We start from the raw sequence: 17,951 nt of genomic DNA on the forward strand, positions 1-17,951 counted from the left end.
TCAATCTTTCATTTTGAACCACACCTTCACAAAAGGGCATTGCACAAATAAGTGTACCACAGTCTCTGGTGTCTGATCATAGAGCAGGCATATCAGCTTGATTACATGGCCATTTTTTTTTTTTTTTTGCCTCAACATGATCCGCGGTGAGGACCTTCGCCTGAATTAATAGCCATGCAAAGAACTTACACTTTCCTTCATGTCTCTCCAGGTTGAACTAGCCTGAAGCTGCAAAAAGATAAAGAATTAGGTTTCGAGTTAATATTTGTGAGTTGTGGATTTTTTTAGAAGTAGTTGTAACTTTTTATAACAATAAGATGGTTTAAACAAAGCTAGAATATTTCTTTCCGTAATCTAACAGAATAATTAAACTCAAGGTGGGCCGACAACCCCCCCCCCCCCCCCCCCCCCCCCCCCCCCCCCCTAACAATAAGGTGGTTTAAACAAAGCCAGAGTAGTTTGTTTTGAAAGAAGTAATCAATGATTAGATCCAAATAATAATGGCTTTAAATTCTAATTAAACACTTACTTCTAGCTAGATAGATTGTCAACCAATTGATGATTATTTAACTGAAATATTCTCAAGTTTGTTCTGGTAGAACAAAAATTTATACTAGTTGAACAGGAAAGGTATACATCTTGAACAAATCATGTACTTCAAGAATCAAGAATAACAAAAAATTGTACACTGAACAAATCATGCGCAATTCCTTTGCCGGTGCTGACTACTACTACTAATGGGCTTCAATTTGGAACAAACACAATGCAACTTGAGCCGAGCAAACTAAGACCACATGGGCCGAAATACACACTGGTTCTCTTAAATCTTGATTGAGTGTGTGGAGGGAGAAATTGGCCATATCCGTGTATGTCTGTGAGTATGCAAAATCGCCTAAGTGACACGCAGGCACGACGCATCACAGTCCCCGCGCGGCGACGACCGACGCGGCGTGAGGTCGTGCACAGCGCCATCGCAGTCCCGATCCGACGGTGACCGCTACAGCGTGTGAGCGAGTCACCCCTCAGCCGGCTCCCATCCGAAGTTCCGAACAAACTGCGTGGCGCGCGGCCCATGGGAATTGAGAAGGAGGATTGGCACACTGTCGGCAGACCACTCATCACTTCATCAGACACAGGGTCTGTTTGGTTGGGCTGTGGCTGTGAAAAAAGCTGCTGTGGGCTGTGAGCTGTGAGAAAAGCTGCTGTGAGCTGTGAGCTGTGAGAAAGCTGAAAGCCGTTTGGTTAGAATGGCTGTGAAGCTGTAGGTTTGGTAAGAAATGTCTGTAATGCCCCTGAAAGAATGCTGGCATTTAAATTTATTGTAAAACAATGTTTTGTTCACTAATTCGCATGCAAATTACCATTTTAGAAAGGAAAATTACTTTTCTTAAAGATTTTCATTCACCATTAACATATGGTCCACATATATGAAATTATAGAATATTACAAAAGACATATGGTTCACATAATGATATCCTTCTTCAACATAACTATCTCCCTCTCGCACTAACCAAAGCATCGGCTATCCTACTGCGAATGGTATTCATGGTGTCCTCATTCTCTCCGTCTTGATTGTCATCTTCTTGTGTGTCTGCCGTTGCACTGTGTTGTAGCAGGTACTCCTCATCAGCATCACATCTATCGAACAACTTGTCTTCCAAATTGGTGTCACGAATAAAATTATGCAATGCCATACAAGCTAGAATTATATGCTTCTGAGTTCGAGTAGAAAAACTTGGAATGCCCTTCAAAATACGCCACTTCTGCTTCAAGACCCCGAAAGCCCGCTCAATGACATTTCGAAGAGATGAATGCAAGAAATTAAACACCTCGTTCTTTCCTTGAGGAGCACGTCCATTACGAAGTCGAAACTCTTGTATATGGTATGTGCTTCCTTTAAAAGGAGCAAGATATCCTATTCGGTTTGGATAACCAGAGTCCACGAGATAATATTTACCTATAAAACCAAATCAGCAAAGCCAAATAACAATCGAAATATTGACAACCAGTAACGAAACATGCATACCTTTAGGAGGCACGGGAAATGAAGGAAAATTTGCTAACGCATGGTTCAGGATGCGTGTGTCATGTGCAGAACCTGGCCAACCAGCAACCGCAAAAATAAATCTCATGTCAAAATCACAAACAGCTAGCACATTATGAGATGTGTAGCCATGTCGACATGTGTAGTTGACCACTTCGTCTGCTGGCACTACTACTGGAACATGTGAACCGTCAATAGCTCCAATAGCTCCTTTGAAATAAGGCCAGAAACGTTCCTCCTTGACCTTATCATGCTCCGTACAGAAAGTAGGATCTCTTGGCTTGATATTGTCTTTTGCTAACTTGCGCAGACAATTCAGTACTTCATGAAATTTAGTGTGAACTGTCCAGAGTGACCGGGTAAAACGATTTTCAGCTTGTGAAAATGATTCAGGTCCTCCAACGATCCACAAGAACATTGCCAATGACTCCATTGATGATACATTATTAGTTGATGTTAAGCCATAGTTCGAGATTAGCAAGTCATGCAGTGCCATGAAAACATCAGTGCTCATTCGAAACATCTTATAGAAGTACCTCGGATAACCCATGCATCTCATAACCCATTGAATTCCAGTTTCTGGTGTTTCCCTATACTTTCCTTTGTGCAAATACCGCTCAGTGTATTTGTAACCCATTTCACCAGTGATGGCAGCCTGCTGCGACAGTTCTGCAAGAAGCAGTAGTCTCTTTTGTCCATTTTTTGCCAAATCCTCCATGTTGCCATCCATCTACATAAGACAGGAATCAAAACTCAAGAAAATATTGACAGCATTCAAAACACGTACAACAATAGGGATGGAAGCAATCAAAATATTGACATATCAAACATGGAAGCAATAACTCAGGAAAATATTGTTTCAGAGTACAGACAACATTATTTCAAATGGTTCTGAACATGGAAGCAAATAACTCAGAAAAATATTGATTCAGAGTACAGGCAACATTATTTCAAATGGTTCTGAACATGGAAGCAAATAAATGGTTCTCACAACAACACTAAAAATAAATAACTGAAAGCTTCTACGTGCGCCTCATGCGTTCTGCATGCTCCCTCTCAAGCAAGTCAAACCTTCCTTCTTTTGTTTCCAGCATGCTAAAGACCTCCCTAAATTCAGGCTTCACAATCAGAAAGGTGGCTGTATGCATTAGAGCTGTTTTTTCTTGCACCCCACAATCTTTAACCATCTTCATGGCCTCTGCAATGCTAGGGACTTGGCTGGTTGGAGGTGTAGATGATGCTTCAACACTTGTGGAGATCTTCTCTGCTGCAGTTTCTATCTTCAAACATGTGTTCTTGTACATGCGAAAGAATGGGCTCTTCTCATCCTTTTCGTCAGTAGCAGTAGAGGACTCCTTTCGTTTCTTTTTTCCTGGTTTCGATTTTTTCAAAGCAGCCAACTTGACATCATTATGTGGAGGTTTCTGTATCTCACCCACATCCTCATCACTTGAGTCATCGGAGGAAATATCTCCAGGACAGGATGCACTTGCCCCGCTAACATGTATCTTATCAAACAACATATGAAGATCGTCAAGGTGCTTCGGTCCTTGTTTCCTGAACCTAACATGATTGCATTTGATACCTTTATCAGGATTGTTGCATCTCTGAAATTAAATGGATAAAGTTAACAAGTCAGCCCATATACTCAAAATGCATAATTGTAAATGAAAAAAGGACAGTACACAGTTCTTACAGCTAGGTGTTCATCCCACCATTCGTTGGAGCAGTCAACAGTTTGCTTTGCCTCGTTCCATCCAAGACCGGTGGCAGAATTCTTCAACTCCATAAACCATGTATATTCCTTTTTCATATTGTCCAACTTATTCTTCAATTGTTTCTTTGTTTGCTTCAGCCCAGTTTTTTCTTCATACTTAGTTACCAGATTTTTCCAAGCAGTCCTAGTGAACAATCCCAAGGGTCTATTCCCAGCTTCTATCTCTCCTTTGCATATGTCAATGAAATGCCTCACATTGGTATCACACCAATCTGCCTTATCAGCCATCTTTTTAGGAGAGTTAAGAAAACAGTGATGTGTCAGCATATAGTAGAACTAAAAAAAGCAGGTCACATTGGTATCACACCAATCTGCCAGATGTTCATTGAGTTTGATAGATATGGATCTGAAACCAGTTACTCATGCCTACACCTTTTATTTTAGTTATGGATATCCTTGACACTAGCTACACATGCGTAGTAATTTATTCATCTATTACACATCTGATCTTAGATAGACATATGATGGGGCCCTGACAATTTTAGGCTGAAAATACTCCTTTCACAATTTACTTTCCGTTTTATCCGAGTTTCAAAATCAGGATTCCAACTTAGCAAATTACTCAGCTTATGTAGCACTTGTTCAAATAATCTCCACACACACAATCTGAAAGCGTAAGGACATAACTTCAAACAGTTTCTAGTACACCATCCAGTTTGAATGAATCTAATCAAATCCTAAAATTCCCACATAGCTAAACCATGCAAATCATCTTCAAGATAGTGCATTTAAATCACCCATACACATTCTTTGCTCTGATAAAAGAGAAGACAGCCACACAAAAACAACAAAGGCGCACATTATTTTGAAATTCTAAGCTGGTATCATGGATTGAATATTAGCTACCACTCAAAGTATCGGACAATCATATATGTAAACCATAGTCATTATCAGACTCGCAAAAAAAAAAACAAGTCATTATCAGACTTCTGTTCTATAATCCCCACTGTTTTCCTCATTATTACTAGCCCCAGAAAACGGAGCAGATTTGTATGCTTGGTAGATGGTTCCACCCAGACCATACGTTCAGATCGAAGCAAATTTCGTCAGCTTTACACCATAAAATTCATCCACCAAACCAGAGCGGAGATTCGGCACCCAAACCTGATAATAATTCGACCTATAATGGATACAAATGAGGACAAATTGGCAAACCAAACAGGCTAGCAACAAACCGGGATCACAGATCTAGATGTTCTACACAAACACAGCTCGACGTGCTCTACCTAAATCGAAGCCCCAAATCCACGGCAATCCCGCTGCAGAAGCACGGAACCACTCCCAATACAACCTTTAAAATTTTAAAATCACACAAAAGTATGCCCCTCTGCATGCCCGGACGCCTAGATAGAGATAACAGCAGCGACACGCAATATTGCACGAATTTGTCGCGCAAAAATCACCACCTCCTCTACGGGACCGGGATCAGGATTGAAGAGCGCATCACCAGCCGGGATAAGCAGAATCGAACTACAAAGAAGCCACAAATTACGAAGAGATTACCTCGAGGCGGCCTCCTAGATCTCGTCGAATGGTTGGGGGACAATTTGTCTCGTGGATTTGGGGGAGACCGCGGCCGGTGGGGAGGGGAAGAGGACCTGACGGCTGACGCGAGGCTTGGTCTGCACCGCCCGTGCTCGGTGCCGAGATTTCCCTACTGCTTTGCGACCTACATTTGTTCCTCTAAATGGATCAGTGGAAACAGAGATGCAGGTGGAAGGGGAGTCGGAGGAGTTACCTCACCAGATCTGGAAGGGGAGGTTGGTGGCGTGTAGATCGGGAGGTCGACGACGGGCTCTGGGGAAGGACGAGGCGCCGCTGTCGCCAGCTTCAGGGGAGGTGAACGAGGGGCGCCGCCGTGGGCTCGCTGGGAGGACGACGAGGGCCGTGGATGCTCGATTCGGTGGTTGGAGTGCCGCCGCCGGCTTGAGGGGAGGCAGATGGGCGCCGCCGCCGCCGGAGGGCACGCCGGACCGCCGCCGGAGGGCGCGCCAAAACCCTAGCGCAACAGGCGTCGGGCAGGAACCAGAGGAGGCGCGGGTGGGGAGCGAGAGCGACAGAGGCGTCGGTGGGAAAGAAAAATGAAGGGGTACGCTCATAACCGGTGGCATTGCGGGTAATTTTTGCGAACCGTTCGCCCTCACAGTCGGAAAAAGCACGTCTCGGGTGGCTGTGGAGAATGAACTACAGAAAAGTCGCTTTTGTGAACTACAACCGGAAGAAGCTCGTTCCTTTGGTTTAGCTTTTGACTTTTCTTGAAAGCAAAAGCAGTTTCACAGCTTAACCAAAGGGACCCACAGTCATCAGGACACCATTACACCAACGACGCTCTGGTCAGTCGTCAGGAAAAGTACGTGACGACGGTGGTGGCCCTGTGGACTCGGTCAGTCATGAGACCGAGTCTCCAATAATTCCGTTGCATCGCTAGCAGAGTAGCAGGAGTATTCTTCTGTTCATACGAGGTTGCCGCGTATGGGGACCGCGTGTCTAGAATCGTCGGATTATTTTAGACCTCGCGTTATGATTTTTTTGAGCAAATGAAAATATTGGGAACCTCATCTCTTCTAGCAATCACAATTATATTCCCTAATACAAAGCTTGATGGCTATCGATAGCTATATTTTGAACTAGTATAGGTTGGCCGTGCAACTTAAATATTTTGTTCGTCCATGCATGTTGATTTTTGTCATAAATTTATACTTTATCCAATTGTATTTTATCACTATTATTTTTTAATTTTAAAAAGATGTAACTTAAATATTTTTACATGAATTTATAATTAAAATTTAATTGTATTTTATCACTATTATTTTTTATTTTTTGAAAAGATGTAACTTAAATATTTTTACATGAATTAAAATATTTTTACGCAAAGATATAATTTCAATGCTTACCATAATGATAATTTTATTCCTCTGGCCTATAATATTGTCATCACTTTGCTCTACTATATATATTTATTGGAAAAAATCTACATAACCCATCTTTGGCACTACGGCTACTCCACCCTCTGAACTTTGAAACCGTCTAACAAGCACCTTAAAGTTTTCCAAACCGTTTAATTAACCCCCTGGAGTGGTTTTGGCAGCCGGTTTTGCCTACATGGCACTCCAACGTGGAAAGACAGGACAGGGTGGCGGCAGGCCCCTGATGTCAATCCCATTCGGCCCCAAATATGGACTGAGCCGAAGAACTGAAATTGACGAAGTCACCAAGATCTCGCTATCACAGACACGTCTATGTCTATAGTGGGCGTATTTTGGGAGTTTAGGTTAACCTTACTACAACAAATGTGGTAGGGTGAGCGTGTTCATGAGTAGGGTGATTGCACGTGTATGAGCGTCTATGACTATAGTGGGTCTTGTAAATAAAAATAAATAAAAAAAGAGGGAATAACAACATTTGGTCTACCTCAATCATGCTGATCGAATTGGCAGTTGGAAAGGACGAGGAAGCCACGGGCCAGTGCGCCCGGCCGGCGGCCGTCTATAAATCCCATGCAACCTCCGTTCCAACGCGCCACCATATCGCTTGATTTCGACCAGCCTCGATCGAACGAAATAACTACCTACGGCCAGCTGCCACGCTTTTGGAAAGACGCACGCAACAAACAACAGCTTGAATTTGAAAGCCAAGCTGCCGGAGGAGAGAGAGATCGAGAGAGAGAGTCGTGTGTATTATTCATTCATCGATGGCGAGGCTTAGGCTGGTCTTGTTTGTCGCCGTCGTCGTGTCCGCGGCGCTCACGCCGCCGTCCGCCGTCGCGCAGCTGAGGACGGACTACTACGCCAGCACCTGCCCCAACCTCGAGACCATCGTCCGGGGCTCCGTCAGGCAGTCCATGGCGCAGTCCCAGATCGCCGCGCCCGCCGCGCTCAGGCTCTTCTTCCACGACTGCGCCGTCATGGTAACGCACATGCTACTTATCCCGGCCAGCTGCTGGCTCCCCGCTAGCAGTGCATACAGCCGATCGATCGAGCTCGACCGCCGTCTCTGATGCATGGGAACTGCGGATGCAGGGCTGCGACGCGTCGATCATGATCGTGAACTCGAACGGCGACGACGAGTGGCGGAACACCGCCAACCAGTCGCTCAAGCCGGATGGGTTCCAGGCCATTCTGAGCGCCAAGGCCGCCGTGGACAGCAACCAGCAGTGCCAATACAAGGTGTCGTGCGCGGACATCATGGCCCTCGCCGCCAGAGAAGCCGTCTACCTGGTATGTGCTATTGGTCAGCCTCCATGCTGTCAGTCGTTCGTTGCTACTTGGTCGTTCAAAAAGAATAAAATCTTGTCATCAGTTACATACATGCTGTGCATGCAACATACTCTAACTTTTCTGCATGCATCGGTTGCAGAGTGGCGGGCCGTACTACCAGGTGGAGCTCGGCCGGCTCGACGGCAGGGTGTCGACCAGGGACAGCGTCCGGCTGCCGGGTTTCAACTTCACCCTGGACCAGCTCAACGCCTTCTTCTCCGGCCTCGGCTTCTCCCAGGCTGAAACGATCGCCCTCTTAGGTAAACGGCACCACCTGCTGCTCATCCATCATCTCACCGGCCTTGTAATAATTGTCAGGCTCACACTGACGGCCTGACCTTGCCAATCCACCAGGTGCGCACACCCTCGGCGCGGCGGACTGCCGCTTCTTCCAGTACAGGATCGGCAGCGACCGGAGCATGGACCAGGGCCTGGCGTCGCAGCTGCACGACACCTGCGGCTCCAACCCCAGCGGCGGCTTCGCGTTCTTCTTGGACCCCACGCCGGTGAGGTTCGACAACGCCTTCTACCGGAACCTGCAGGGAGGCAGGGGGCTCCTGGGCACCGACCAGGTGTTGTACAGCGACCAGAGGTCCCGCGGCGCCGTCGACAACTACGCATCCAACCAGGGCGCCTTCTTCGCCGACTTCGTGGCGGCGATCACCAAGCTCGGCAGGATTGGGGCCAAGACGGCGGCCACCGGCGAGATACGCCGCGACTGCCGGTTCCCGAACTAGCGAGCAGCTGTGTAGTTAGTTGGTTAGCCTCGCTGGCCGATTCACATCATTTGATGATACATATATATATATATATGTACTACTATATATACTCCGTATTACAGTATATACTGTATGTAAGAGTATATATATAAGTCTATCACGGCTGTAATTATAATAAGTTGATGGCGTTGATTCAGTGGCCTCATGTCGGTCTATGGAGGTATCGCCGGACAGCTTTTTGTGCCAAAGAGTTTTTTCTGAGATATATTGGCTGCTTGAAAATTCTGTTCTGGCTACTTTGAAGAATATGCTACCTGAGGATTTGTTTGAATGTACTCATATCTATATCGATCTACGTGTGTTAGGGCAGATTAGGATAAAAATTAAAAAAAATTTCAAGAACGTGTGCGTCACTGATTTAATTGGTGATTTATCAATTATTTGGTCTAATAGTTCTACCATTTTCTACTATAGAAAGAAAGAGAAGTTTTAAGTCTTCGTGAGGTTGCAAGGTGGCCATGCCAATCGTCATGCAAGTGTACCACCCTGTCAAGTTGGTGTATTCATTACTCCGTTCGTACAAAATAGATGACTTTATATGATTCAAATTATGTTTAAATTACTTGACCTTATAGTATTCCAATACACCTTCCTCTTTTCCAATATACATTTCTCTTTTTTCAATACATCTCTCTATATCTCTTACCTTATAGTTTTTTATGCACTGCACCTTTTTCACTTCTCAAAAATTTCCATGTACATCAGGCCTAAAACAGTCATCTATTTTGGGACAAAGGGAGTAGAAAACAAGCTGGTTGACACGGCAATCCAAGAGAGACTTGTGCTACCAAAGTGGCTGCAATAGAATCAGTGTATCTAAAGAATTTACTTTGTACAATCATCATACCAACGCCTAGTGGCGCAACTAGTGAGTAGACCTTCTTTTTAGAAATTGGAAGAAACTTCACGCCTCTACGTGTCCGCATTCAACGCTTACATTATTAATTACATAGTTTCAGAGGTATTTGTTGATGAATCAGGAAAACAAGAAAAACAAAAATTGTACATAATCGAGTATTATTAAATTTCCATCCATGAGAGGTGAATAGCTTCAACGCAGTGGTCTCTAATTTTCAGCTCACTAACCGAAAAGACTCAATTGTTTCATCATCATGCTGCAACAATAATGCAACTACCTGAACCATAATATATTTGCAATTTTTAAAGATTAGATCATTTCGACATCTCCAAATTGTCTAACATAATGCAGCTACCTAAACCATAATATATTTCTTCTCTTTTAAATCAAAATTTGATAGCCAACTCCGTAAGCTGGGAGGGGTTAACTCAGTAGCTATATGAACAGTCCTCCAGATTGTCTTGGCACGATGACAATCAAAGAAAAGATTTTTAATGGTTTGGTTACAACAATTAAAAAACAACACTTTTGACTGTTTATTAGGTTGTCCTTTGTTAAATTTACCCCCCATCGGAGATATCAAAGAAAAATCTTGATTTTTAGAGATTTTTTTACATCTAAATCAACTTGAGTAGTCCCTGTAAACTACCTACGTCAATGATTTAATTGTTGATCTATTAATTAATCCATGACCCAGAATATAAGTCATGGTGTCGGTGTTTTGTAGACCGACTAGTAAATTTATACAATGGTAGTATCCAAAAGACACGAGGATTTATACTGGTTTAGGCCGGAGCCCTATAGCTAGTCTCATAGATGATCGAGTGCGTCTTCTTCGCTTGAATGCTTTGAAGTTCTTACAATGGGGGTGCAAGAACGGTGGAAGACGTAGGAGAGTGCAGCTAAAGCTAGAGGATGGACTGCCCGAATGAGAATTTCGAGAGTCCGATGCCTTGGAAGGGTGCCCTGGCTGCCCTTATATAGAATCCGGGGCCAGGTCACATACAAAGAAGAAGGTTTCCCAACCGGGAGCACGAATCCGGGACTAAAGGGCCCCTCCTTTAGTCCCGGTTTCTCGCCTGGGACTAACCTTTAGTCCCGGTTGGTAATACCAACCGGGGCTAAAGAGGCCTCCCGTCCTAGCCACGTGGGCCGGCCCTTTAGTCCCGCTCGGTTGGTATTACCAACCGGGACTAAAGGTTTTCTTTTTTTTTCTTTTTTTTTATTTCTATTTTCAATTGATGATTCGTTTTGGTTTTCGAATAGGTTTTCGAATACGCATTCTACGCTGCTAATAATATACGTATTCTACATGTTTATAATGTTCGAACATTTTATACAAACTAAAGTATAAAACTAACGTATATATTACATGCATATATATATATATTATACGTTATTTTATGTACATATAATATATATATTACAAATAAAGTTTGTATTGTATATTCTATCATATCCTTGGGATAACAAATTCACTCCATCTGGTTTGGCTTCCATGTTTCGTTCACGTCATTGTAGAACTCGCCGGCGGGGTTTAAGACCTGGTCATTAAGAAATCCTGCTATGGTCTCTTGAATTGCTTTCAGTTGGTCACGTCGTATGACTTTTTCCTTCAACCATAGACTCTTCAATAAAAGTTAAAGGAAAAGTATTAATATATATATATATATATATGTGTGTGTGTTGGTCACGTGATTACTTATATATATGAGCAATAAAAGAAATTATGAATATATAAATATATTTATATAACGTACTTTGAGGATCTCTTCAGGAGTTCTTTTTGTGTACGCCATGATGAACTCGCAAACATAGTATCCACGGTAGTTGGTCCCCTGTTCTTGTCTCAGAACTCACTTTTACGAGAAAAAAGATCCGGTGATTTGAAAGCATGCATAGTGTTAATTGAATTATATATATATATATATATATATATATATATATATATATATATATATATATATATATATATATATATATATATATATATATATAAATGTAGCTAGTACTTACTTTGTGTGCGATTACATCCAGTGGCGCTTTGCAATGTTTCATGTGGTGTTCCTCAATGAAACTTTTTCAAACACTGCGTCCAATAAAATACAAAATTAATTTAGCCTTTAATAATTGTTGCAGTTAAGAGATCGGGGTATATATAGTTGCTAGAGAGACCAAATTACCCTTGGATAATATCTATCATGTCTTGGTACTCTGTTTGCTTTTTTTAACGAGTCTAAGATGCTCAACCGACTATTGGCCATATTGATGACCATCAATATCCAGTGATTGTTGCATATGTTTTTATACACAAATATGATCGACATTAACTAGAGTCAACATATATATATGCGAGATAGCTTAGCTAGTAAGCAAATAATTGAATAAATATTCATATGATCGACATTGATTATTTAACACTCACTTGAAGTTGTAGGGGAAGAGTATGTCCTTGTTTTGTTGGTTCACTAAGAACCTCATGAGATTTTTCTCGAGTTCAGCTTTCCATTGAGACGGGGGATTAGGGTGTTTGAATATGACATTTGGATCAATGAAACCAACATCGTTATCCTTTCTCTTTCTGAATTCTGTCATCTCATATCTGCATATATAAAAATATAGTGTGAGGATATATAATTTATATATATACATGTAGCTTTATATATACACACTTTAATAGTAGAAAATAATCACACTTACAGACAATAGCAGCTAATGAGACTTTTGTCGAGAGAGTCCAGGTGGCATAGTTGGTGTAATTCTAAAAACTCGACATATATAACGTCATCGTCACGGAGGTAATGTTGGTTTCTAACTTTGACAGAAACAAATGTCTCTCCCCGTTCACACGCCGCCATGTACCACTTGTTTAGTAGGTACATTTGCGTACCCAGTTCACCTAAGGCCTCAAGGTTGTATAGACTCTTTCCATGTTCAAATTTCTTCCAAGGATCCACTTTCGGAGCAGATGGTCCTTCAGCGAGCACTTAGGCAAGGTCCAAACCAGTATCCTCGTAAAACCGAATCAGGTCCTCAAAATCGACGTCCAGTAAGTCTAAGTTTGAACCATATTCATTACGAATGACAAGAGGAGGGACTGATTGTTGCGATTGTTGTCCAAGTTGTGCAACACCTTTTCCTGCTCTAATCTTTTTCTGCGTCGCCTCAAATGACTTGGTGAGAGAGCGGTCGTAGTCCGATTTTGGCAGGGTCTTTTGAGATTCCCACTTTTTCTGGTCCACCTTCTTTCTTAGAAGATCTGAAGGTAGGTAGAAGTACGGTTTCTCTGCGTTCTCCCTCGCTTCTCGTTGCTTTCTTACTTTTTCGAAGAAACTATTCATATCTTTTTGTACTGCAGCATTTAATTCCTTTTCACTTTTCTCATAAGATAGTTTTTGGGGAATAACTGGATTAGAGAAGGCTTTCTTCTTTGCCGGCTGGTGGGCCAACGGCTTCGTTTGCGGGGTGGACCTCTTAGGAGCTGGCTGCTTCTTGGTCATCAAGGGAGGTAGGGCAGCCGTTGGAGACCTCCTTGGAGGCGTTGGAGACCTCCTTGGAGGTGGCGGCGGTGGCGGCGTTGCCACCTGATTGCTCGGAGCACTATGATGATATGGAGATTGAATAATTGGACTTAGGTTGACGGAGGCCCTGCTGTGTGAGTACAAAAAAGAATAATTAGGTATAAGAAATTGTTATTATTAATCATGCATGTCAATAGAAAATTAGTGAAAAAATTGTTTCGTTCACTTTTGTCCGCACCTATTGTCTGGCAGTTGAGGAAGCGGTGGTGGACTAGAGACCCCGGGAATAATGATGTAGCGCTTGCGCCATAGTATGAATGTCTTCTCTGCTTCTCCTAGAGTCTTCTCCCCATCACCTCCTAAAATGTCAAGAGACAGATCACTAAAACCTATGTTAACTCTATCCAATGAGACGCTAACATATCCAGGTGGTATTATTGCTCCATGGATTCTTGGTGTCTTGGTAGGATCTGGAGAAGAAAAAACACCGAGAGCCACCATGATTGTGGCATTCTCTTTTGGAATATGTAGCTCACATGATATAGACGGTGCAGTGATGTCATCCACGGGGAAACGTAGCATTGCGTCATCTTGATTTGGCAACTCCGTGGAAGCGCAGCTGCTTTTCAACTGATCAGGGGGGCTAATATTAATGTTGATTCCTGGATCTGATGTCTGCCTTTGGGCACTCATTGCTATTTGCACTTGCTTTATGATTTCGTCCTGTATTCTAGCTTGCATATCTTTTTTGCGCTCCTGTGCTTGAAGCAATGCCTCTCGTGACTCACGAACATATTCCTCCAACCTGTTGATCCGCGCTGCTTCCTCATCCTTCCTTCTCTGCTGGCTTCTGTAGGTATCTCTGTCGTTAGGGAAACCATGCTCCCAAGAAATGTTCCGTCCTAAACCTCTCATTTGGCCACTGTGTTCAGCAGTCTCGATGGCATACGTCAGTTCGTCCTTCTCTCTATTGGGCCTGAACGCACCAATAGCTTTAGCTTGTAGAGCATAAGAAAATATTTGTGTTGCTCTTTTGAGTTTTGGGCCATGAACCAGCTTCCCGGTCTCTAGGTCCAGTCTTCTCACATGAGCGAAAAAACAATTCTTCACGCGTTTGGGCCAATTGAGTGATTCTGGTGTGATACCCTTGGCAAGAATGTCTGCTTCCATTTTTTCCCACTTGGGAATGGCAGTCGCGTAGTCACCTGATCCCATGCCATGGTGGTATACCTTCTGTCGGGCATTCTCTTGGTTCCTTCTCACCCATTCCTCACTCTCTTCCAATGTCTTGTACTGTACAAAATCATTCTAGTAGGGCCTCAACTTCACGAGCGGGCCCCTAGTATTGAAATTGGGCGTTAGGTTCTTCTTGACGTATTTCGTGTATAGGGATTTCTTCCAAGTCTGGAATTGTGTGGCCATCTTCTTCATAGCCCACTTTTGAACTAGCTCCTTTAATTCATCATCGTTGATATCATCATAATCATCCGCTTGCAATATGAAATGTTGAAGGATATCATCCCAAATTAAATTATTATCAAGATCAGAGACAAAACTAACATGAGGCATGTTGATCTTTTGCTTCCATTCACGGGCACTGATCAGAAGTCTGTCCCTTACAAGGTACCCACAGTGTTGCACGAATTTCCTTGCATGTGGACCAAGTGGTTCGCATGTCTCGATATTGAATTCTGATATTATGTAGCGCCCCTCCAATGGCTTTTTCGGGCCTCGAATATTTTTACTTTTCGCCATTGTGGTCGTCGATCTAGAGGGCTACGTATAAAAAAAGAATAAATAAATATCATGTGTACACATAATAGATGATAGATATTCAAATATATATATATATATAATATTCAAATATATATATATATATATAAATATATATACCTCGCTAGTATTTTCTTGCACAATATTTTCTTGGTTATTTTCAAAAGCCAGGTATTGACTCCCGTCATCTACATCCTGCTGGTCACCATCGGCAAATTAAGTGCCGGTGTTGATAATATCCATGATTTCTTCATCCATGTTGTCTCTCGGGGCAGCCATCTAGCTTTTACACCACTAGATATATCTATAAAAAATAAAAACCATATATCTATAAAATGGATCGAGTCATGTGCTTAAAATTAATTAAATAACTACACTCGAAATTCAAGTCTCCAAAGCATAACTCACTTTGAGTCATGTGCTCTATCTATTTTTCTATTTTTTATATGCCAAAAAAAATATGCACATCACACACACACTCACTCACTCTAACTCACTCACTTTTACTGATCATCACTCACATACATGTACAACATGATCATCATTATATCACACACATATATACACTATATACTCATCAACTCCGGTGAGGACGAGGAAGGAGAGGATGCTGACATACGGCACGCGTGAACGACGGTGGCGAGGCCGGCGGGGCGTGACGAGCTCGAGGCGAGGCCAGCGGGGTGCAATATGTGTTACATACCAATGCAAAAATAAATTGTTTATCCTCTTCAGGTCTATGGAACTACCGTGATGCTAGTTCTTTCATGCATATTTGAGAATCTAAGGATTTTGAAACTTCATACACATTTTTACGAAGCTTCAACCATGCTATCAACTATTTCTCTGCTTCATCAAGCTCCCTTCCTTCAGGTTCTTGAAATTAAAGTACGGTGATATCTTGTTGAGTGTTCATACTATCTTATCACCACTCAGTGATATTGTATGTAAAGTTCATAAAAATATACTGATATGTTGTCCCTTTAAAACTTTTTTCGTACTGGACAATTCTCGACATGAAATCAATAAGGAAGTGGATGCATTTGCTGAAAACTTTCTCGGGACATTGCCGAATTGTAGTTTGGTGAAAAATCTGGAACGTCTACATCTAAAAAGTATCTCATGCTCTCCAAATGACATGCACTTTATCAAACATGTTCTCCTCTATGCAAGAAATCTACAAATGGCCTCAGTGGAAAACTTCAAAGGACATAGGAATTCTGCTTTAGATGCATCAAGAATGCTCAAAGAATTTGAAAGAGTATCACCAGCAGCAAGGATCTGTTTTCAACATCGGGACTCCTGTTGGTTGGTTTAGTTTGATGCGAATAATGTGGAACTATAAAATCCATATTTACTTCTGAACTTTGTACCGGTAATTGGAAATAAGCTATGAACTCTATGTAATAATGACATTTCTTCTATGTGGATAAACATATTTGCTTGATTACCAGGACGTCATTTCAGTTAATGATCTCCCATTGTTTAACATGGTGCATGAGGTTCGGGGGAACAACTGTTGGATGGTTGTAAATCCAATCCAAATGAAATCCTTTTGCGTTAAAAAAGCTAGATTAGGGGAGGATATATGTACAGAAAGTATAATGTCGAACTGGTGGATGGTTGTAAATCCAATCCAAATGAAAACCTTAATGCATAAATCAGCATGAACATCTACACACAGGAGGAGGAAGAATGGGATCACATTGCACCTCACTACATGAACCGGTCAACCGATTCTCTGTAACTATTTCAGAAGTTGAAAAGTAACGTGGCCGTGGAACGGCTTGTATTGCTCAAACTCTTTCTACCTAATACAATGATACGCATTGCTTGTGTATTTGAGAAAAAAAAAGAAAAGTAAAGGGCAGACCAAATTTGTATTGCACAAATTGAAAGAACTGCTAAGCATGTGCACATCAACTAGATCAATTGGTAAATTCTTTCCTCGACAAGCAAATTCAACTGTATATGTATTATGAGAATATGCTGCTGCCTAAGAGCTGTCCGATGCATACAGATGACCCTGTTGTTGAATAGATCTCCAGGCGCCAAAGTGACTACACAACAGGCTATATACATGAGCGGACCAAAATTTAGATCAAGAACAAATAATATAAAGGGAAAGGTAGCTATACATATGTCTCACAGATCTAGCGAAGATGGCACGGAGACGAGGCAATGCTGGATCGTCGATCAGAGATGATGAGACACGGAAGACGCGCTCCAGCGAGGGAGACGATGAGCGCGCGGTGATGCACGCGTGCGCGTGGAGCCAGGGACGACGCGCGAGTGACGAGGCAGTGATGACGAGGACGAGGCACTTCGGCGAGGACGAGGGACGAGCGGCTAGCCAAAGAGAGGAGGCACGCTCGTGCGGGCTGGGGATGAAGCCTGCGCGTGACGAGGCAGTGCTAGAGGTAGGCGCGTGGAGCTGGCGATGATGAGGATGAGGATAGACAACGGTGGCGAATATGACACGACGACGATGGAGGCGGTTCCAGATCAGTTCTAGGTGAGGGCGAGGACGATGGTGGCGGATTTGGATCTATGCGTCGCGCTTGGACGGGAGAGGTGTGAGCCAGGCCATCGGCGGAGACGGCAAGAGAGGTGCGTGTGTGTGGAGGCGGTGCTGGAGGCGATGAGGAGCAGTGGCGGCACGGTGGCTCTCGGCGAAGAACAAGAGATGATGGAGGGGGAAAGAGAGGAGGCGGTATATAGGGGGAACCTTTAGTCCCGGGTGAATCCATAGCCCGGGACTAAAGGTCCTTTAGTTTCGGGTGATGGTTAGGTGAAGCCACAGACCAGGACTAAAGGTCCTTTAGTTCTGGGTGATCGTTAGAACCAGTACTAAAAGTCTGACCTTTAGTCCCAGGTGCAGCCACGGCCCAGGAGTAAAGGGAATTTTGGCGGGCCGCGAAAACACAGCCCATCTTTAGTCC

The 17,951-nt window shown here is 43.0% G+C and overlaps 3 protein-coding genes across 3 annotated transcripts; 1 reads left to right on the plus strand and 2 right to left on the minus strand.

Annotated features, from left to right (window-relative positions):
* Nucleotides 1–2,762, minus strand: LOC136524583 (uncharacterized). The gene is made up of 5 exons (XM_066517898.1): nt 2,234–2,762; nt 2,027–2,098; nt 1,512–1,957; nt 190–228; nt 1–72 (listed from the first exon to the last, which is right to left on the minus strand). Exons 1-5 carry the CDS (start codon nt 2,760–2,762, stop codon nt 1–3), a joined length of 1,158 nt encoding a protein of 385 aa, XP_066373995.1.
* A 156-nt stretch (nt 2,763–2,918) lies between these two features.
* On the minus strand, nt 2,919–5,934 carry LOC136523137 (L10-interacting MYB domain-containing protein-like). The gene is made up of 4 exons (XM_066516916.1): nt 5,560–5,934; nt 5,325–5,490; nt 3,741–4,049; nt 2,919–3,651 (listed from the first exon to the last, which is right to left on the minus strand). The coding sequence occupies exons 3-4, from the start codon at nt 4,047–4,049 to the stop codon at nt 3,067–3,069; spliced, it is 894 nt and encodes a 297-aa protein (XP_066373013.1). The 5' UTR covers nt 5,325–5,490; nt 5,560–5,934; the 3' UTR covers nt 2,919–3,066.
* A 1,385-nt stretch (nt 5,935–7,319) lies between these two features.
* Nucleotides 7,320–8,822, plus strand: LOC136521915 (peroxidase 45-like). The gene is made up of 4 exons (XM_066515688.1): nt 7,320–7,728; nt 7,841–8,038; nt 8,178–8,337; nt 8,432–8,822. The coding sequence occupies exons 1-4, from the start codon at nt 7,513–7,515 to the stop codon at nt 8,812–8,814; spliced, it is 957 nt and encodes a 318-aa protein (XP_066371785.1). The 5' UTR covers nt 7,320–7,512; the 3' UTR covers nt 8,815–8,822.
* The last annotated feature ends 9,129 nt before the right edge of the window (nt 8,823–17,951 follow it).

Source organism: Miscanthus floridulus, chromosome 18, assembly GCF_019320115.1.
Source record: "Miscanthus floridulus cultivar M001 chromosome 18, ASM1932011v1, whole genome shotgun sequence".
In the NCBI taxonomy this organism is placed as follows: Eukaryota; Viridiplantae; Streptophyta; class Magnoliopsida; order Poales; family Poaceae; genus Miscanthus; species Miscanthus floridulus.